Source organism: Ammospiza caudacuta, chromosome 18 (genome assembly GCF_027887145.1).
Source record: "Ammospiza caudacuta isolate bAmmCau1 chromosome 18, bAmmCau1.pri, whole genome shotgun sequence".
Taxonomy (NCBI): Eukaryota; Metazoa; Chordata; class Aves; order Passeriformes; family Passerellidae; genus Ammospiza; species Ammospiza caudacuta.
The window spans coordinates 13,750,482-13,771,227 of NC_080610.1; the positions used below are offsets into that span (position 1 = coordinate 13,750,482).

The 20,746-nt window shown below is 46.8% G+C and overlaps 2 protein-coding genes across 3 annotated transcripts in view; one reads left to right on the plus strand and one right to left on the minus strand.

The window, feature by feature from the left end:
• The window catches only part of DNAH10 (dynein axonemal heavy chain 10), a 49,356-nt gene extending 46,451 nt beyond the window's left edge, over positions 1–2,905 (plus strand). The window contains exons 71-75 of the mRNA XM_058816498.1: positions 192–403; positions 477–644; positions 850–1,030; positions 2,244–2,389; positions 2,759–2,905. Of these exons, the coding sequence (XP_058672481.1) occupies positions 192–403; positions 477–644; positions 850–1,030; positions 2,244–2,389; positions 2,759–2,905 (854 nt within the window). The remainder of the gene's footprint in view (positions 1–191; positions 404–476; positions 645–849; positions 1,031–2,243; positions 2,390–2,758) is intronic.
• Positions 2,906–3,242: 337 nt separating this feature from the next.
• Positions 3,243–17,243, minus strand: CCDC92 (coiled-coil domain containing 92). 2 transcript variants are annotated; one of them, XM_058816797.1, is made up of 6 exons: positions 17,134–17,189; positions 13,601–13,801; positions 12,866–12,970; positions 6,631–6,767; positions 6,335–6,376; positions 3,243–5,793 (listed from the first exon to the last, which is right to left on the minus strand). In XM_058816797.1, the coding sequence occupies exons 4-6, from the start codon at positions 6,758–6,760 to the stop codon at positions 5,018–5,020; spliced, it is 948 nt and encodes a 315-aa protein (XP_058672780.1). In that variant the 5' UTR covers positions 6,761–6,767; positions 12,866–12,970; positions 13,601–13,801; positions 17,134–17,189; the 3' UTR covers positions 3,243–5,017. The 2 variants fall into 2 exon arrangements, with proteins under 2 accessions (XP_058672780.1, XP_058672779.1); XM_058816796.1 differs by lacking the exons at positions 12,866–12,970; positions 13,601–13,801 and having other exon boundaries at positions 17,134–17,243.
• Between the last annotated feature and the right edge of the window lie 3,503 nt (positions 17,244–20,746).

A 20,746-nucleotide genomic window follows, 5' to 3' on the forward strand; every position in this document is an offset into this window, starting at 1 on the left:
CCAGGGCTGTGTCTGGCCTCAGGGAGAAGCTCAACACCTGCCCAGAGGCACAGCTGGGACATGCAGGGCTGTGGGCAAAGGTCAGAGCACAAGACGGGGGGGGAGACTGATGCCAAAAGGTGACTCAGCTCTCAGTCTTCTCTCAGAAGATTCAGTACAGATTTAGTCTCATCAGAATGTTTTGGTTTCAGGTGAAACTGGTGGAGGAATTAGTCGAGATGAATATATTGCAAATGTTGCCAAGGATATAGAAAACAAATTACCTCAAGTATTTGATATTGACCAGATACGTAAAGGATTTGGAGTAAACATCGCCCCTACGACTGTGGTGCTGTTGCAGGAACTGGAACGTTTTAATAAACTCATCGTTCGGATGGGAAAGTCTTTGGCTGAGCTCCAACGTGTGAGTAAAATCCCAAAAATTCCCTGGGACCAGCTGAGCTTTGCCTGCCCTCAGAACTCTCACCTTGTTCCAGGCCTTGGCTGGGGAAGTTGGAATGAGCAGTGAGCTGGATGACGTGGCTCAGGCTCTCTTCAATGGGCAGATTCCTAGGATCTGGCGGCGCCTGGCCCCCGACACCCTCAAAACACTTGGAAATTGGATCATTTTCTTTAGAGCTCGATATGACCAGTACACCAGCTGGGTAAGCAAGTGCCTCTGACAGCCTTTTGTTTTGTTACCTGCACAGTGTGCTGTGCAGGCTGGGGCAGAGGCCAGTGAACGCTTCAGGTGAGTTCTTGAACCAGTGCCAGCACTGCATAGCTGTGGCTGCAGACTCAGCCCAGCTCCTCTCCAAGGGCAGTGCAGGGTGAGTGCCAGGTGCTGCCCATCGCTGTCTGTGCTTGCAGGTCAACGATGGTGAGCCTGAGGTGATGTGGCTGTCGGGGCTGCACATTCCTGAGTCCTACCTGACTGCTCTTGTTCAGGCCACCTGCAGGAAAAACAGGTGGCCCCTGGATCACTCCACCCTCTACACAGAGGTAACCAAGTACAGGAAACCAGAAGACATCACTGAAGGGGCTGCTCAGGGTAGGTGTTTTCTCAATTGTTTGGCAAAACCAGTTAAGTAGTTAATTGGTGAGAGAAAGAAATTGCATGGCACACTAAATTACTGAGGTTAAACCTTGGCAGGCATTTGCCCTGGTTTGCATTTCACAGTCCTCATGATTTCCAGATGGGAAGTGGCTGGGTTCTGTCCCTGCAGAGCTCCTGTGTGCATGAAGCACACACACTCCTCCCACCCACAGGCAGGGACCTCTCCCTTGCTTGCTCTCTATATATACATACATACACACACACACACACACACACACACATATATATATATATATATTTGTGTATCAATATTTATATATATAAATGTTAAAAAGTGTATGTATATATGTATATATATATATATTAAAAAAGTCTAACTATATGTGTATGGATTTTTATATATATATATAAAATTGTGTGTATAAATATATATGTGTGTATGAATGTATATAAATATATATAAGTGTATATATAAGTATTTTTATGCATATATATGTATATATAAATACAAAAGTGTATCTATATATACATGTATAAAGACATACTGATTTTTTATGCTTAGAACATTACCAGTTCCAGCAGGCTTGTAAAGATCTCTGTACATCACAAATAATATATTGAAATGTACTTAAGCAAAAAGCACCTAAAAATACGTATTATTTATTGTGTAAATATCTCTTTATGAGCTCTCTGTGCCTAGCACTGCTCTAATTCTAATAACTAAATATAACAAGCTGGGTACAGGGAACAGCTAAGCAAGGCTCTGAGTACCAGTTCTGTTTGGGAACAGAGGAGGGGAAAAGTCTCATTTTTTAAAAATCTAAATGCTGTACTTGATATTTGTAGCAGAACAACTGTCCTGACCCTTCACCTGCTCTCAGTGACCCAATGATCAGGCCCAGGGGAGTTACAAAGCTCTCTATGACTTAGGCAATTGGAGGGCAGCAAATCACATTTATTCCTGCTACTGTTTGTCATGTGTAGTGCAACTGAGACAATTTAATTCGATTTCCTAATACAACTGGATGATAAAAACAAAGCTCTCAGAAAACTGCACCCTGTGCAGCTGCAGTTTGAAATGCAGTGTGTTTGTGATGATGACTGTAGTGCCCAGAGCAGGGACTGCAGGAACACTTACCTGCAGAGATCTCCTAGATCCTTTCTAGGAGCTCAGTCTACCCAAATGTTGCATTTTCTGCCTTCACAGGCTGCTATGTTTCTGGTCTGTTCCTGGAAGGAGCAGACTGGGACATAGAGCAGGGCTGCCTCACCCAGAGCAAGCCCCGTGTCCCGGTGGTGGAGCTGCCCATCCTGAAGATCATCCCCATAGAAGCACACAGACTCAGGCTGCAGGTGAGGCTCCTGAATTTCCTTCCTTCTGCTGTCACAGCTCCCCAGCTGGCAGGCCCTGCCCTCTCTGCCCAGAAACTGCATTTTATCATTATCACTCCCACCTGGTTTAACACTCTCCTTACACTACCCATCCCATCTTCTAAGGGAGTTGATGCATTTGTTGCCTCTTTTCCCTTCCGGCCCTCTTACACTCCCCCATCTTTTTCAATTATTTCCCATCCCCAGTAAATTACAAAAAGGGACTTACATTTTCTGGTTATTGGCTATTAAAGATCTCTAACAAACAAAGTGAATTTCTGAAGCCAGTCCTCTCTCCTGGAGGCTCTGGCTGTTTGCAGTTGCTCAGTGTGTGTGCTGCTCCTCCTGCAGAACACGCTGCGCACCCCGGTGTACACGACCTCCCTGCGCCGCAACGCCATGGGCTACGGCCTGGTCTTTGAAGCTGACCTGTACACCACCAGGCACATCTCCTGGTGGGTCCTCCAGGGCGTGTGTCTCACCCTCAATGCGGAGTGACAGCCAAAAAGAGGCACCGTGTTCTTCCCCCAGAATGAAACCCTTCAGAAGTGCAGGGAAAAAACCCAGTCCCAGGCAGAGATCTGGCACCATGGGTGGGGCTGTGTTCAGTTAGGCACACCTGACTTTAGTTAGTATCAGCCTGGTTGTATTATACTCCCAATAAATGTGTTTGAGGAATAGTGTTTTTTTGTAATTTGTGTTTCCTTTTGGAACAGTTCCAAGCCAGTCTGTGGCTGCAAGAGAGAGTAAACTGGTTCCACACACACAAAGACTAAGGTTTGCCTGGGTGGTTGTAAGAAATGTCTTTAATTGCCCAAAGCATCACTTCTGCACTGCCTGGAAGCGGTGCCTCCCACCAGCCTCCAACAAGTGGCAGGGTAGGTCACTCATACAACACATGACCATAAAAATATGGTGCCAACAACCAAAGTAACCAAACCAGCTGCTGGTTAACGCAATACACATAAAACCAGTAAACCTCAGAGTAACAACCTTGCTTTAACCAGCCCCTTTCTGATCCCTCCCCACCACTTGTGAAACAAATCTTTCCACAGAGCCAGCAAGGCGCGAGGCTGAGGCGGGTCAGGGCTGCGGGACAGCGAGTGCCAGAGGGTGCAGAGGGCAGAGCCTGCCCGGGGTCAGCCCTGCTGGAAGGGTCATGCTGCGGGAATCGAGCGGGACAGCAGCTCTGCCAGCCTGGCCGGGATGCTGACAGTGGGCCAAGGCTCTGCAGGGACACACACCAACACAGCTGCAGGAAAAGCTTACAAGGGGAAACTACAGCTGGCAGGGGAGGGGACGGGACAGGCAGGGATCCTTCATCAGCTGTCACAGAGAATACACGTTCCAAAATTTTAAAGGCACATCATAAGCTTAGCAGCATTTGGGAGCCAGTGTTTCTTGCTGGTCCTACTCAGAGGCTGCAGACAAGAGTGAAGCAGAGGTGAACAGAATGTAAGAAAAATGGACAAACTAGTGCTCCTATCCAAAAACTATATACCCTCCCAGCTCCTAGTATGCCTTTCTTTCCTAGAAAAAACAAAAAAAATGAATCAAGTAGTCTAACAGCTGTTGGGTCTACCTGCTACCTACTAGAAAGGAGTAGGGGAATCTGGTCAAGTGCAAGGCAAGTCCATCCCAATCCACAAGGACAGAAATCAAGGATGCCAGGTTCTCCTGTATGGATCAGTTACATCACTTACAACTGAATACTCACATTTTAGAGGGGCAGCTCAGGTTTCCAGGCTGGCAGCAGCCAGCACTGTCTGATGATGCCCAGAACAAGACTAATGTTTTTAGGAAACAAAAATAATCCCTTTACAAAAAAAAGTGCAGGTTAGAGCATAAAGAACCATTCCCATATTGGATAGCCAGTTACATTTCCTCCCTGAAAAGGAGCTCTGAGCCAGTATGGAAGGTGCTACAAGTGCAGTGTACTGACTAGCATAAAATGTGTCGTGAAGCTATTTGATTAAAAAAACCCAAAACGATCCCCACAAACAACCCAGTGTTCATACTCTTTCTATGAGGGTTGTTAACCCTTTAAATGGTGCTTCCCCCACCCATATTTTACTTAAAGCCACAAACCAAAGTATTTAGGATTAATCAAGTAGTGCTTGCTGGGGCTCTGGGGACGTCCTTAGGTCATTAAAGTGAACGTACACATGCCCAACTTTCAGTGCTGCTGCGGCTGTGGCAGAGGTCAGTGATGGCTCTGGAGTGCTCACACACACAGTGGAGACAAGAGAGCCCCTGCCAGGTCAAGTTACCAGCCAACAGGTGTGGCTGCAGTGTGAGGGAGGGGTGTCCTCTCTAAGAGCGCTCACTAACGCAGCCCCTGCCTTTGCCCACACGTGCAGTTACACTAAATGGAGCAGCACTTGGAAGCAAGCGGTCAGGTCCCCCTGATTTGGCCACAGCATGGAGTGCTTATATACCTTGCCATATGAACACAGTCCTAGGAGGTTTCGTTAGAGCAAAATGTATTAATGATGTACCTGGGAGGAGTTTGGCATGCATGGGGCATCAAAAGAAACTTCACCGCAGGTGCTATTTACCCTACAGGCTCACAGTGCATAACCAGCACAGAACAGCGCTTCCGTGGTGCTCTCAGACAGTTCTGTCTGTCCCCGAGTGCTTTCTGACCACTTTGCTTCCATGGACCTGATCCACTGCCAGGGTCTCCACCTCCTGCGGGGGCTGTGCGGGCGCGGCGTGGTGGATGCGATGGGCGACCCCGACGTGCGCCTTGTGCGGCTTCTCGCGGGCGGGGCTGTGCGACTCGCCGGGCGCGCGATCCGAGGGGATCGGTGGGATCACCAAGGGCCTCTCCTTGATCAGATGCACCTCTGCTGTTTCCCTGGCCAGCAGGAAGGGCGTGGGATCGGGCATGGCATCCACGGGCTCTCGCAGCACCAGCTTGCGGCTCTCTGCCCCTATTCTGTAGGCCTCTTCGAACTCGGGGTTCAGCGGCGTGGACAGGCTCTTCTTCATCCTGCGCCGCGGCGTCTCGGGCAGTTTGTCCTTGGGAGGGGACGGTTTGTAGCTGGACAGCACGGGGCTGCCAGAGGGGGTCCCCTCCGAAGTCCCGCTGGTGCTCATCAGCTTCTTCTTGGCCGCATGCAGCTGAGAGGTCAGATAGGCAATCGTGCTCGCTCTCTGCTCCAGTTCACTGGACAACATATTGAGCTTATGGCTTTTCATTTTTAACTCCTCCAAATACTTCTTTTCTCTTTCTTTAATCGTGTTTTCCAGCACCATTATCATCGCGTTTTTTTGTTCAAGTTCTTTCAACAATTCAGTGTTTTCAGCTTCTTTGATTTTCAGTTGAGCTTCAAGATCTTTGCACTTACTTTTGAGTTCATCACTTCTTGAACCACCACTTTCTAGAAGAACAGCAGAAGTGTTTCAAATTAACAACAGCCATTATGTAAAACAGCACAATAGGGCTCCTCTTGCCATCCCTGAGAGGAATCCAAAAGATGAACTTTGGTCATCCCACACCATCCCTGATCCAGAGGGTTAACCTCAGGGAATTATCTTATTCCTGCTCTTTACCTGTTGTTATAATAATACATATAAAATAACTAGAACCTAGTGTATACAAAGATATATATATATATATATAAACTTTGTGGTTAATTACAGCACCAGCTCAGCTAAGTTTTAAAAATAGTCTCACTCTTCTGCCCCTAAAATTTGTGTCCTGTGTTCCCATATAGCAAGCAAGGAACTGTCTAGTGGAGTCAGCAGTTCCAGCTGCTATTCCTGGCTCTTTCACAGATTTCCTGTGTGACCTTGGGAAAGAATTTTTGATGTTTACTTCACAAATAAATAAGTCTGGAGAGTAGAAAAGAAAATACAAACATTGAAAAAAAATTAGTAAATTGAACATGAACATTAAAAAAAAAGCCATGTACTCCTTACCTGATGAATCTGAACTCTTTACAGTCAGCTCATAGGTTAAATCTGAGGAAAAAAAATTGTTTATTTTTGTTAGAACATCATCATGGAGCCCATACATCACCTGGTGAGCAGATTTACAATGACAGCTTTCAATAAATACAGAATTAACTCTTCCCATTGCCCAAAGCAAGAACAGATTAGCAAATATGTAAAACAACTGAACCATCAGCTTTTTAAAGAACAAATGAAAAAAGCTTGTCTTTGACCAGCCAGTTTGCCAGGAGCCACAAACAGCAGCCCCTCCCAGGCAGGGGTACCTGTGCAGCGCTGCTGCAGGCGGCGCAGCTCCGCGTGCAGCCCCTTCAGGGTGTTGGTGTGCTCCCGCTGCAGGAACAGCAGGTTCTTCTGGGCACTCTGCAGCTGGTTCTCCAGGGTGGAGGTGGCCATCTTCACCCTGCCAGGGAACACACATGGAATTGTCATGGTGAGTTACCTTGCACATATGGGGATCCTCCCTTGGCAGCCAGATCAGCAGGGATGGCTGAATTCTACTGTTAATGCATTGACTGATGTGTGAACATCAAATGCCACAAAAGGTTTTTCTGCTTTAGGACTATTTCGATTACAAGTTCTCAAAGTTCATCAAAAGCCTAATTATACTGTAGGCTGGAGCAGGGAACCCATTTGTTTGGAGTTAACACATTTAAAGGATTAACTTCAGACAGTCTAAGTCATTAATCCTGTTACAAGTTAAAAGCAGAGTTCTCAGGAATGGGCTACTGTGCCCATCTTGCTGAGGGTTTCCCTTACCCCCAGGGACACAGGGATTGGTAAAATCCTTGGCAAGAACAAGGGAGAAAGCACTAAAATGCAGCAGCTCTAAGGGAAGAGGCAAAGCCGGGGTCTGAGCACAGCCAGGCAGGTGGCACTGCCATGGATGCCCAAACTGAGATGTGGGCACTGGCACAAGGGAAGCTCTGGCTGCTCTTGGGTTTCCTCAACACCAGGCCCAATCACACAGAGCAAGATAAGGACAATGCTTCACTCAAAGAGAAAACAAACAGATTGTTCTTGTTCAGGTTACAAGTACATGGAAACCTGTTCCACCACTGGGCTTCCCTTACAGAACAGCCTTGGAAAAGTAATCCTTGGCTACAGCAGTGCTCACACCCAAAGATAAACACAGTTAACAGAATGATGCTGACAGACATCCTTGAAGACCCCTGTGCTGCTAGTAGGAAAGGCTAAATTCTGTTGTATGTGCAGAAACCATTACAGTAATCAGGTTACAAGGGTAAGTGAAGAGTCAGAACTCCTGTTGCTTGGACAACCACCTGCAGTGGCACTGCAACCATTCCTGCAATTATGGGCCCACACACGGTGGCCAAGATGGACCTTAATGGGTTTGCCTTGGCATGGCAAGTGTTATCCATTGGCATTCTTTGGTATGGAGTCTTATGGCAAGAATTTTTTTCTACCAGTTTAAAATTGGTAGAACATAAGCTCAGAGCAAATGACACACTTTTGTTATTCCTAAACATATCACAGCCCTGAGTTTAATTTTATACTTCAATTCCCCAAAAGAACACCAGACTTAGTGTTCCTGCATCTTGGTGACACACTAAAGCACCTGGGGATGTGGTGTAGAAATCACACACACAGAGCCCACCTGATTTCATCAGTGACCTGAACTGACTTTGTCTTCTACTGACTTATCCCTACAGAAATAAATATTTAGTTGTTAAAAAAATAAAATGAAGGTGTGAAACGTGTTAAGAAATCCACTTCTGTGCAGGAGCCAAACAGCCTGGTTACCTTGTAACAGGGATCAAGGATTAAGTTCAGTGCTCAGGAATGTGGGTAGTGGTGCCAACTGTGCTTTATCCAGTGAATGGGTCATACCACCGCTAGCAGACAAGCAAAAATTATGGACCAAACACATGCTAAAAAGAGATTTCTAGGGTGGCTAAACAAATTTTGCAACACCTCATCATTGCCACACTAGTGGTCCCTCACAGCCACAGTGCTGGGGGGCTGCTGGAAGGGAGACTACACAGTCACAGCAATTAATTCTGAGGAGTGAGGATATTTAAGCTGTGATACATTTTCAAAGTGACATCCTCTGGCTTGCAAAGCTGACATCAGACAGACAGGAGCTTTACTGAATCATCCCATTCCTTCAGTGCTCATCCTGCTCTGATCGACTGAGCATGGCAGCAGGATAAAGCCTCAGCTGGAGCTCTAACTGTGCAGGACACTGAGGCTCAGAGGGGATCCTTAATCGAGGAATGGATTTCCCAAAAGAAACCCTAAGCTGTCATAGAAGTAGGTGAAAGAAAAGCCTCCACACAATAGCCCACAGCTTCTGTTCTTACAATGGGTATTAATGGTGGCTTTACACCTGTAACTGTAACCTGAACAGGAAAATTCTTGCCTGAATAGAAAAATATTTCATCACCAGCAATAGACAGTAACTGTTCATAGCTCAGTCCTTACAAATAAACATGTTCATTAAAAACTAGTTCCTATATGTTCAGAAAAACCAGAACAAGGCTCTCACTATTAATCTCCTCAATTGCTTTTTCACTTTGATCTTCTGCATCTGAAAGATCACACCAGGATTACCTGCTCTGAAGAAAACAAATATAATCAGAGGCAAGCGAGTGTTACAGGCTTAGGAAGGAAATAAGAACTGCCAGCACCAGAGCATCATCATCCCTGCAGCAGCACTAAGTTAATCAGTGAGATCAATTAAATCAACCCATGATGGGTTTTAGCTGCAGCCCCTCTGCACTAGGGAGTTTCCCACAACCCTCTGCAGCCTTTCTGTGCTTCTCCCCCTCAGAGCAGCCTTGGTGTCTGCTGTCCCCTTTCCTTCCCTGCAAAAACCACAAGAGAAACAGCAAATGCAGAAGTCAATGATGCCCTTTACAGCCAGAAGAACAATCTCCACCTCCCACCATGGAAATTGGTGGGACAAGCTCCCAAATCTACCAGGCTCTGGCTGGATGCTGGCAGATAAATGACAGCAGTGCTGGGAAGAACGCTGTGAGTGCGTACACAGCACAAAGTTCTGTCACTATGGTTTTCCCCCTTTCCCTTTGTCTCCAAACAACAACAACAACAAAAAGTTTGCTATGTTCTTACACAGACAGAACTGTGCAATGCAGAGCTTGGCAAAGTCCCCTGGGAACGTGCACAGCATTTGGGAAGGATGGCAGAACACTGAAGGGACACTGCAGTGTCCAGGGGTGATGGTGAGGGTGACACCTCTCCTCTTTGGCAGCAGGACTGGCCCTGAACATCAAATGTCCAACCTGTCAGCGACAGAGGCTTTGTGTGGATTGTGCAATGCATTCCACCCTTCAAACATCCACAATTTCTCATTTCTCAGGACCACCACAACACCAAATGTTACACATAGCTATACATAGCTCGGAGATTGAGCTTCAACTCCTCCAAACGATGGATTCACAATTTCTCTTGAATAAAGCCAAGAAGGAGCAAATGGAATGAGTCAAACAGAATTCCCTTGGGAATGTTAAGTACAACACTTTAATCATGACTGCACCTACCTAAGCCATCATCTTCCAGTAAAGCAGAGAAGGTAACTTCAATTATCATTCCTGCAAGCTCACCTTAAAAAGGAACTGTTGTCTTTTTATAAAAGCATGTTCTCTTCAAAAGGGAATACACACACACAGAATCTTATATGGAAAAGGAAAAAATATTAAACAGGAGCTTTCAAAATGCAACTTAATGACAGACTCACCATAAATAGTCACCAGCATTTTAACAGCCACATCCTGCCTTGCAGAGGATGTGCAGGCTCCAGGCCTTTTTGGATCTTAAGGATTTGGAGAGAGTTCAAAATGTTTCAAGGCAACAAGCATCTGGCTGCGTATCAGATGCCTTTGCATAAAATCAGAGCATCTCTGTGCCCTGCTGCAAGATAGGAGGAGGGAGATGCTAATCTCTGACCTTAGACACAAGTCCAAAGGATGGAACGAAGCCCAAACAACAGTGATTTAACATTTTCATTCCTGTTTGGTATCCACTCAGCAGAACACAATAACCTCCTTCTACGTGGATGGGGTGACCATCACCTGAGAAGCTGCTGTAGCTCCCTGCCAACTCATAGCCTTGAAATCTGTATGGGCAGACATTTCCTCTCCACTGCTCACTGGCCAGTGCTCCATCAAAATGTAATAAAAGCTGCCAAAATGTCATTTGTTTGCTATACAAAATACAATTTCAAGAACTAAGTAAGGACAGTGGATATCTCTTGTAAGAACCTCCAAAGTTTTAGCCAGACCCCATTTTAAAGATTGTCACTGAACTGACCAAACTTATCTAAACACAGCTCTAATGCTGAAATTACTGACAGTCACTTTGTTGTTGTTTGCTTAGATCAGCTCTCCATCTCCAAGACATTGTGCCATCCCCAAAGTGTCTGCTCAGCTCCTTTCAGAGGACACAACAAAGGAGACCCTGCAGCCTCCACAGCCAACTCAAGGGCTCTGCTCTCCTTCTGCTTGGACATTTGTTTTAAATCCCCCACAAACTGATTCCATCACACCACTACACATCTCCTGAAGCAGATCCAGCAGTAACACAGCTCAGTGACAAACTGGACAAACTGTTCCAGTTTCAAATTTCTGCTCACCCCTCATCCATCCATGTATCAGACTAAGCCAGTTCAACGAGTCCAGTGCTGCTGAAGTCAAGCTTTTCAGAAAATCTACTCAGCCTACACATCCACCTCGGGCCATCCCTCCCTTCTCCAGTGCTGCCTTATCAGTGACACTCTTGCAGCAGCATCTCTATCCTCACCCTTCTGCATTACAAAACAACAATGCTTCACATCACTGTCGACCCACTAACTTGTTCTAATCTTTTCATTTTGTGTTTCAAACCCAGCAGAATTAGTAGCTCTTTCCCAGAGACAATGGAGGGGAAGAAGGAACTGAGCCACTGTCCTCCCAGAGGAAGGACATGATTTCGCTTTCTCAGCTCCTTTTCCATTTCTACTGCTTTTGATGCTATTTTACTCAGTGGTTTCTCTGCCTGACTTTCCCATCATTTTCTGATCAGAGGCTGTGTAAACTCTTTAAAGTTAACCTCTGAATGTCCTGCAAGCATACATTTCAGCATTTTAGTAAGGAGATGATTTTTTGTTACTCCTACAGCAGCTGGTATGGCAGCAGGAAGAATCATTGTGTGGACACCACCCAGGCAGCAATGATTTAATTCTGGATGCTCCAAAGGAAGCAGCTGGTTCTTCTGCACAGAACTCACTGACTGCCCAGGTGTCTGACTGTCCACCTGGGGTCAGGAGCACTGACAGGAATAGTTCACATGGAGTTTTCTCTGTCCTTGAGACCAGCCAACCCCAGAGCTGTCACAAGGGAAGGGATTAAGAGGAATCAGACGTTAAAATCACTCCTGTGACACAGACTATTAGAGCACCAAATCAAATAGTCCTGCAGTGGCATTTCATACAGACACAGTTATTATGACCAATATCAGGGTGTGCAAAGCTATGGCTGTACAGCTGTCAGGAACAAACAGCCTACTCTGGCAGGAAGCTTTGACAATCACCCCATTTGAGCCTAATTCACTTTAGGGAGACAAAGAAAGCATTACCTAAATGACACTGACTACTTCAAAAGAACCCCTTTAACAATGATGAAGTGACAATAAAAGCCCTCACAAGCAAGATTACATCTCAGGTAGAGGAACAGGTTGCTTCTCTTCTGCTCTCTAGCACATGCTCCTAAAGAATGGCTCTTCTATTTTATTCAGCCTTTCATTCTGAGGATAAAACAATTTGTTATTTTAATATAACCTCCAGCAAAGCCACAGAATGCAAACTGCAGCCCAATCACAACCAGGCAGTCACAAAACTGCAAAGACACGTTAATCTTTCTAGTAAACCAACTTCTTTTGTCAGAAGAATGACAAGAAAATTATTATTCAATTCTCCCAGACTAACACAATATCAGTGTTACACATAAACCTGAGCCTCATTCTATTTTTTTCCAGTCATTAAGAAAGTTCTCCTGCTTTAGTTACAGCTGAATCAGGACTTAAGTTAGTAAGGTGGGCTGTGGGTGGTTTTGGTACAAGAATCTGTTAAGAATAACTCCAAATTCATGCTTAGAAATAACACTATACTACAGAATAGTCATGGGCTTTTTTCACAGATCACATACTCACTTATGAACACTCCATGCCCTCTCTTAATTTACTGCCCTCTATGATCAAGAATGTGAGAATTGCACCAGAAATTGAAGAAAATGTGTTTATGCAATATAAAAATTTGCCCTTTCTGAAGCCTGCTGAAACACAAACCAAAAGAACTACTAAGCTGGTTTCACATAACCAGCTTGGCTGGGCCTTTTCCTGCTCCCAAACTCGACAAAAACCCATCACCACACAGACATGAGACCATTTCACCAGCCAGCCCAGCCATGACTTTGTCTCACCCATCCCACTCACAAACACTGAGCAAGAATTCAGTGCTGCATTCCTGAAACGCTCCAGCATCACCTTCATTCAGTGACCCAGGTCAGGGAACTGGTGCAGCTGAAAACAAACCCATTTTCCCACTGGCTGTTTTCAGGTGGCAGGTTCACTGTGCAGCACTGTAGATGCCTGGGGAAGGTGAAAAAAAATAAAAATAAAAAATAGAATCTGTAAGCAGGTCAGGGGGTGGTACAGGCAGAACTGCTTCCTGCAGCAGCGCCAGCTCCAGGCACTCGCTTGAGCATGAGCTCCCACAGAAATTACGATGTTCAGAGGTTACCAGGGATATTTGTGAAACATGGCAGAAGGCACTGAAGCCTTACAGGAAGCTAAATCTGTCCTGAGAGATCATTTACAGAGAGCAGCTATTGCAAAGCAACTCCACAGAACTGCACAACTATTTGCAGGCAAATGTAACAGGCTGAGGAGATGCTTTTCTCTAATGCATTCTGTTTCATAAGGCATTGATTTTTATTATTTTAGAACAGCAGCTACAATCAAACACACAAAAATTGGCCCCCACTTTGCTAAAGGTTTTGAGAGCTGCTGATGAAGGAAATCTGGTAGTGGTGATGACCTATGCCCAATTTTTCCTAAGCAAGATTTTTTTGGTGTTAAATAGGATGCCAAGACAAAGGACCCCAAACAGAGGTGCTTTATACCCTCCTTACATAACCCAGGTATCTCAAACTGAGACAATAAAGCCACTCAGCTCAAACCAAGCTTTTCTGGGGCTCGGAAGGAAACAAGCACACGCACTTCTGTACAAAGGGAACCTGCTGGTTCTGACATCATTCCCACGGCTTCTCCTCGCAGATGGGCTCTTCCCGAGCTGCACACCTCTGCTCCACAGAAAGGCGATCTGCCGCGCCTTCTGTGCCCTCCCTCCGGGCACCGATCGGATTACACACAGCCACTGCTCCCTGGATATTTTCAGCCTTTCTGGAGACAGCCACCATTCTGTTCACGGACAGGCCATGACATTTAAGAGTTTTCAGTCAGTCCAGCACTGTTTTTAAATAAACTGATTTTAAACCCTATCTCTCTCAATCAAATAATTAAAACCAACGAGCAGCAACATATTTTAACATTTTAAATACAAACCAAAGGTTTCCTTAGAGTAAAATGAGAACAAACATGTTCCCCAGAAGCAGGGAAGAAATCACAGTCCAAAGAAAAGCCTTTATTCAATGATTATTTAAAACCACTCAAACGAACAGCTTGCAGAAGCTCCAATACTCTGAAAACATCCGTTTCAGCAATATTTTCTCATGCCTCTAACATCTAGTAGTAAATAAATTATTGTTCCTATTTATAGCACCATAGTCTTTAACATCAGCAGGAGAAATGAGCTGGTAGACAATGGCAAAACATTATTAAACAAAATCATTCACTGCTCACGTGGAGATAGACTAACACCTATTATCACACTGCTGGACATCCTGGTTTAGAGGAAGATATTTTGTACATCACTTAAAAATGAGCACAGAGGCCAATCAGGCCCACATTTATTGATGATGCTACAGGTGAAGGGGATGGAACAGAGGTGAGGGACAGCAGGTGCTAACCAGGGGGTTGACATTCCCACTCTATGAACGATTTGCCATTTTCACATGCTGTTCAGATGAATGTTGGATTTGTGCACAAGAAGGAGCAGGGGGTGGTAAGAGCTGTGCCTGAACAAGGGGCACCCTCCCAGCTCAGCCCAGGCGGGTCCTGCGGGGGGCGCTGGCCCTGGTTCCACCACTGGGAGCCTCCCCTGGCAGGGCAGCAGAGCAGGGTCTGCCCGTGGGACTGCCACAGCCCCTCGCTGTGTCACCGTGTGCTGGGCACCTGTCCTTCTTCAGCACCAACATCTGTAAATGTTGCTCTTGCTGGCTGTGCTTTCCCAACCAGCAATAAGAAAAGGTTATTTCACACACTCAACTTTGCCCCTCCTCAACTTATTTAACTGCTGAATTTTCAGTAAAGTGCTACTCAACTAAACCCATCACTTTTAGTTACTAACTGACACATATACATAAATATGCATAGAAAGTATCTTGTCAACAAAAAAAAAAATTTCAGCATTATCAATCTTCAGAAAGATGATGTCTGTTCTCTCTATAAAATAAACTACAACTTGCTATCTTTTTTAAACTTCACTATCTAAAATGAAGTCAAACATGAACTTGAGTAAAATGATAAACACAGCAATCTTTTTATCCAACATGAAAACAATCCTTCAGTTTTGCTACTTTAAACTCTTATTTTTTAAGCCACAGAACAGAAATGAGATACCTAAAAATTACAAGTGTCCTCCCTTTATTATGCTATTTACAATGTTAAATAAATATTTTATTTTACTTTACATTATGATCCACATTCTGCCATAACAGCACTGGGGAGTTTGTGTTCTGCCTCCTGCAGTTAAAGGACTGACTAACGTGGTAGATCTGGATGAACAAATATATCGCCCTTAACAACTACAGCCTCTTGAAGTAGGGCACGCTAAGGAACAGTGGGATTTTTGTAATAAAACACATTTAAGAAATAATTTTAAAGCCCTGAAAGTATGCAGCTGTATCTGAAATCTGATATAAAGGAAACGATGATAAGAAATGAAATTATTGCTGTACTTTGTAAAAACTACTGGAGTGGAAACGACTTAGAGTATCTGGATTGGTCATGAGAGCTTTGTCTTTTCTAAGGGGATGAGGGAGGAAACTTTACAGAGATATTAAACAGAAGTACAACAAGAGGATGAAAACAAGTGGTCAGCATCAGTTTAGCCAATATTCTTTCTTTCCACTTAAGCAGCTGATACTTTCCTTTATTATGACCTTCCTATCTTTGTTGTTTCACTAAAAATGACTGCTGAAACCTCAGTACAACCAAGAGCTTGAAAAATCAACAATATTACAAGTCAGCCATTATCTGTGTATAAAGCACTTGCTTTAAATTGTCAAACCAAAAGCAATGTGCAGTTTAAAAGCATAAATGTCAGTCTCCCAGAGGCTCAGTCATAATAATGCACTACAGAATTGCATTCACTAATGAGCAAATTATATGGGAAAAGGCACAGTATTTACAGTCACATCCATTTGTCTTTTATTTTTTAATTAAGAAGTATAATTGATATTGCAAAAGCTCAATGCAGCTTTTTAAGTGTAAGCATCTTACCATCTGAGTAAAGCCAACAAGTACCCTGGATGCTTCCTATGCACCTGCAATGCAGATCAAAACAGACAATTCCACCCCCAGGGCTGCCTCAGCTTCTGTGTTCTCATTTACCTTCAGTGTCTCAGCTTTACTCAATTTAATAAGGTGTGCTCAGGGGCATTTCACCGCTGTCCAGGGCGGGAAGGGCCCCTCCTTGCTCCCTGCTGTCCCACCCCATGTCCTGCGTAGGGAAACTGCGTCTGGAAGCATCTCCATGTCTGAAGACGCCCTGCACTTCCCTGCTGCCAGATCCACAGACGATAGGCGTTCTCCTCCAAAGGAAAAACCTCCTCCTCTCAATTATTCCCTACCCACTCCAAAATAAACACAATCCGCCCGTCCAGCCCTTTGCAGGCCCTGTGCTGCTCAGAAAACGACACTTTGTAAAGTGGAAAGGCGCGATGCAAAAGGCGCTGCGAAGGATGCGGTGTAAAAGCTGCCCCGGCGGGTGCGGGCGGTAGCGATGGGCGGCCGCTCTCCCGGGCTCTGTCTGGGGCACATCCCGAACACAAATACCGACACGTCCCTGCCCCGAACCGGCACAAACGGAAAGACAAGGCGGGCACAGCGGGAAGCAGGGCAGTGCCTTCGGCCCCTGTGCCCCAGTGACCAGAGAAGGGCCCGGGATGCGCTCAGGAAGCGCCTTGGTCCAGCGCCAGCGCCCGGCCCGGAGCCGCCCTGCGCGCACCCGCCGCGCTGCTCGCTGCCCCGCAACGGCCGCCCCGGCCCGGGGGGCTCTGCCGGACCCCGCGGGGCTCTGCCCGACCCTCTGGGGCTGATCGCTCCCCCTCGCCAGGCCATCTCCGCCCAGCCCGGGCGCGGCCCCTCCACCCGCCGCAGGTCCCGGGGCCGCGGCCGCGGAGCGCCCTCACAGCCCCGCCCGCCCCCACGGGAGGGTCCCTCGGCGGGCGGCGGGTTCGTGTGAGGCGGAAAGAGGCCCCAGCAGCGACGCCGCCGCCCCGCTCCCCACCCGGCCCCGGGGGTCGCGATGCCGCTGACGCCCCCTCAGAGCGGGCCGGGGCGGAGGGCGCAGCGCGCCGCAGCCCCCGCGCCTCAGCCGCCGCCCCACCCGGAGCAGCCCGGGCCCTCACCTGCTCGGCCCCAGCCGGGTCCGCCGCTCGCCCCGCCCGAAGGACCGCGGGTGCCCCGCGGGGCCGGCACTGACCGGCGGCGGCACCGGCACCGGGGGCGGCGGCGCAGGCGCAGGTGCGGCTGCGGCACCGGGCCCGTCGCTGTGGCAACGGGGGGACAGCGCGGCCCCGCCCGCCCGCGCGAGGGGAGGGGCGCGGCGCGGCGGGCGCGCGCACGGGAGCGCGCACCTGGCAGAGGAGGAGGAGGAGGAGGAGGAGGAGGATGAGGATGAGGAAAGGCACCAGGTGTGTGGGAATGTGCGAAAGGACGGGATGTGCATTCCCCGGAGACGCTGTCCGGGTTTAAGCCCAGCTGGAAATGAAGCCCCACGCAACCCCCCCTCTCTTCTTCCCCCATCCCGGTGGAATGGGGAGGAGAATCAAAAGTAAAGCTTGTAGGTTGGGATAAGAAGAGTTCAGTAATTGAAAATAAAGTGACATAGAATAATAATGATAATAAAAAGGGAAAGGAAAACCACCCAAAACAAACGATGCACAATGCAATTGCTCATCTCCAGCTGATTGATGTCAGACTGCCCCTCCCCAAACCCAGATCAGCCCCCGGTGTGACTCCCCCAGTTATGCCACTGGCCATTGTGTTCTGTGCTGTGGAATATCCTCTTGGCCAGTTCAGGTCATCTGTCCCAGCTTTGCTCCCTCCCAGTTTCTTTTACAAACCTCCTCACTGGCAAAGCACAATACACAAAAGAGAAAAAAAAAGAAATCTAGGATAAACGGAGATTAACAAATACCAAAAAAGTGTGTTATCAACACCATTCTGGTTCCAAATCCAGAACCCAGCACTGTGAATGACTGAGCTCCCCAGCTGAAGTGAGGACAGAGGTGCACCAGGTGTGTCTGCGTGCTGGGAGCAGTGTGTGTGCACGTGTGTGTTGGTGTGAAGGATGAGGGGGGTGGAAACACATCTGTGAGCAGCTGTTGTGGTGTGTGTTCCAAAGGAGCATGGCAACACGTGCGTGGATGTGTGGGAAACAGCCTGCCTGCAGTTTGGGGGTGTTTGTGCTATTGGCACACGTGTGTGAGTTTCCCCAAGCCCACTGAAACAAGCACAGCTGCAGCAGAGCCCCAGGAGAGCGGTGGGGTTGGAATTCCTGCAGCCTGTCCCGCTCTGCACTGTCATTTCTGCATTAATATATGAATAAATGTGACCTTCAGCTGCCCAACTGGAGGGTGGGCTCTGGGTGTGCAGCCCTACATGGTTGGACCTTCTCTGCATTTTCTCTACAAATCAGTGTTGAACATTTGGCACGTGGCACTGGCCTGTGATTCTATCTCTGGCAATGCACACAAGCATTTATGGATGCAGTGTCTTTTCTATGTCTGTAATGGAAATAAAATACTTCAGTATAAGGGGCTTCAAAATTAAGAGACAGAAGCTTGGCTTTTTGAAGCAACAAACAGAAAAGGCCAATAAAGTTTCTAGAAATGAGACATAATTTTCTTAGTCAAAAGATGCACTATTTACAGCACAACGAAGTATTTCACCCCTTCACCAAAATCAAATTCAGCATCAAGCTGCTGACTCTGGCTCTACCTACCTTCAAGGTGATTCTGTTGTGTGTGAGGACACAGATGGATCTTTATGTACTTTGCACCTTGCAGCTCCTAAAGCCAGGGAAAACATAGCCTAGAGGGAAATATTTTAAAGAAAATTCATTAGTCCTTAGTCAAAGCTAAAACCAAGGATGACCAGTTTTAAATGGTGTTTAGAAGTGAAAAGCCTGGTACAGGAGGAGATTCAGCTCTGCCAGCAGCAGTGCAGGAGGGCCCTTCCATTTTATCCATCCAGCTTTTTATATAAAACATGGGCTCTTAATTTAGGATCCAGTTAGGTGACAACCGAGTCTGGGAAAATGATTCAGTTAGAACCTGTGCCAAAAGAGAAATGCATTTGCCATCTGACTCATCCTGGCAGGGAAGACAGAAGGATGTTAAATTCAATATGGATCCCTAATAACTGAACACAAATGAGGGAAAACCCCCATCTGTGTTGTTCCAAAGAAGGCTGTTTTATTAACAGGCCTTAAGATGTGACATTTATAGAACAGAAATATGTACCTGTACTCCATGTAAGGAAAACCTGTTGGAAACCAAGGGATAAAAATATATTCATTCAGAAATAAAACTGAAATAGTCCCTGAGTATTTTTTCCATGTGCTCCTGGTTTGTCTGAAATTTTCAGTTCTCAGAAGTTCCAGCCTGCAATTTGTCATCCCTTAAAAGGCTGCTCTGCCCCTTGCCAGGTGAGCTGCCCCAGTTTCTTCATCTTCAGAATGGAATATGAGCATGGTACTGATGTGTCATGAATGTCTGCAAAATCCTTTAACAATCCTGAAGAGCAGAGTGCAGAATAATACAGTTACTATAACTGCAGGAAGTTCTGACCCCCACTGCAACCCCTGAACTTTGGGGATAGCCAGAAATTCAAATATCCAATCCACCAAAGTGCAAACAGCAGGCTCTCAGATATGAGCATTTTGCAGTAAAATCTCACAGTGTTTGTGGTCCCCCAAAATCAGAGATCACAGAAGCTTTGTCCTGATTTGCAGTGGTCTGTGGAGCTTCTTGCTGGCTCTCTGCTTTCCAGGTGCCTCTCTCCTAATTTTTCTTTTACTTGCTTTGTTCTTGAAAAAGCAGAGGTTCCAGGGAGAGGGGAGAGCAGCAGAGCTGGAGGCAGGAAGGTTTAATCACCTCTCCTGTGTCCTGCACACGGATGTTGTTTCTCTTTGCTGTGCATCTCTAACATCAACAAGCACAGCTGGCCTGGTTTTGATTCCGGTAATGCAGATCTAAATCCAGGCACCCTCCACCCTCTAAAGCCAAAAGAGTTACTATTAATTAGATCAGCGTGGCTGAGAAGAGAATCTGGGATTAGCTCCCCAGTCACCCCGTCGGGAAGGGGGGCAGCTCGCTGGCATGGCTGTCCCTCTGTCTGTCCCTCTGTCTGTCCCCCGGTGAGAGCAGCAGCTCACAGGCTGTGGGATGGATGAGTTCCCTGCCCAGGCAGCACCAGGAGAGGGAGGGAAAGGGGAAGGGATTGTGAAGAGCCTTTCCCAGAGCTCGGTGGGGAAGAACAGCCAGGATGAAACCCAACCAAAATATTGAAATGTGGTGGGAGATGTGATCCCTCCCCATCTCAGAAGGGAAGATTTTAAAAATCAGAACGAAATATATACAGAGACCTCTAACAGTGGATGTTATTTTGTACCTCTGCTGCCAGACATCCTGGTGGAGGAGCACCAGTTAAATCCTCCCTGCCTGACCCCCTCAGTGGCAGCATCCGAGCCAGCATTCCTCCCGCAGGGCTCTTCCTGAGCGCTGCCTTTGCTCCCTCTTCTGCTCATTACCAACGGCCTCTAAGATAATTAGCAGTCATCAGATGAGAATTAATTTTTAACAAACTTCTCCCTGCGTGGGAGAGGGAGTGGAAAGCTCAGTGAATGGCAGGAAAAGTCTGTGCAGGGAGTGACGATAGGTCCTTTTATCGTCCTCCAAAACCCAGGGACATTACCAAGGATTTATTTACAGAAGCTGGGAGGAATAAGGGAGCTGC

What these genes read in the sequence shown, in the direction of transcription:
- CCDC92 (XM_058816796.1), bottom strand. Translation starts at nt 6,760, where the DNA reads ATGGCCACCTCCACCCTGGAGAACCAGCTGCAGAGTGCCCAGAAGAAC. An exon ending in CCTGCAGCAGCGCTGCACAG is followed by an intron (nt 6,377 to 6,630) that starts GTACCCCTGCCT and finishes TTTTTTCCTCAG; the next exon opens with ATTTAACCTATGAGCTGACT. An exon ending in AAAGAGTTCAGATTCATCAG is followed by an intron (nt 5,794 to 6,334) that starts GTAAGGAGTACA and finishes CTGTTCTTCTAG; the next exon opens with AAAGTGGTGGTTCAAGAAGT.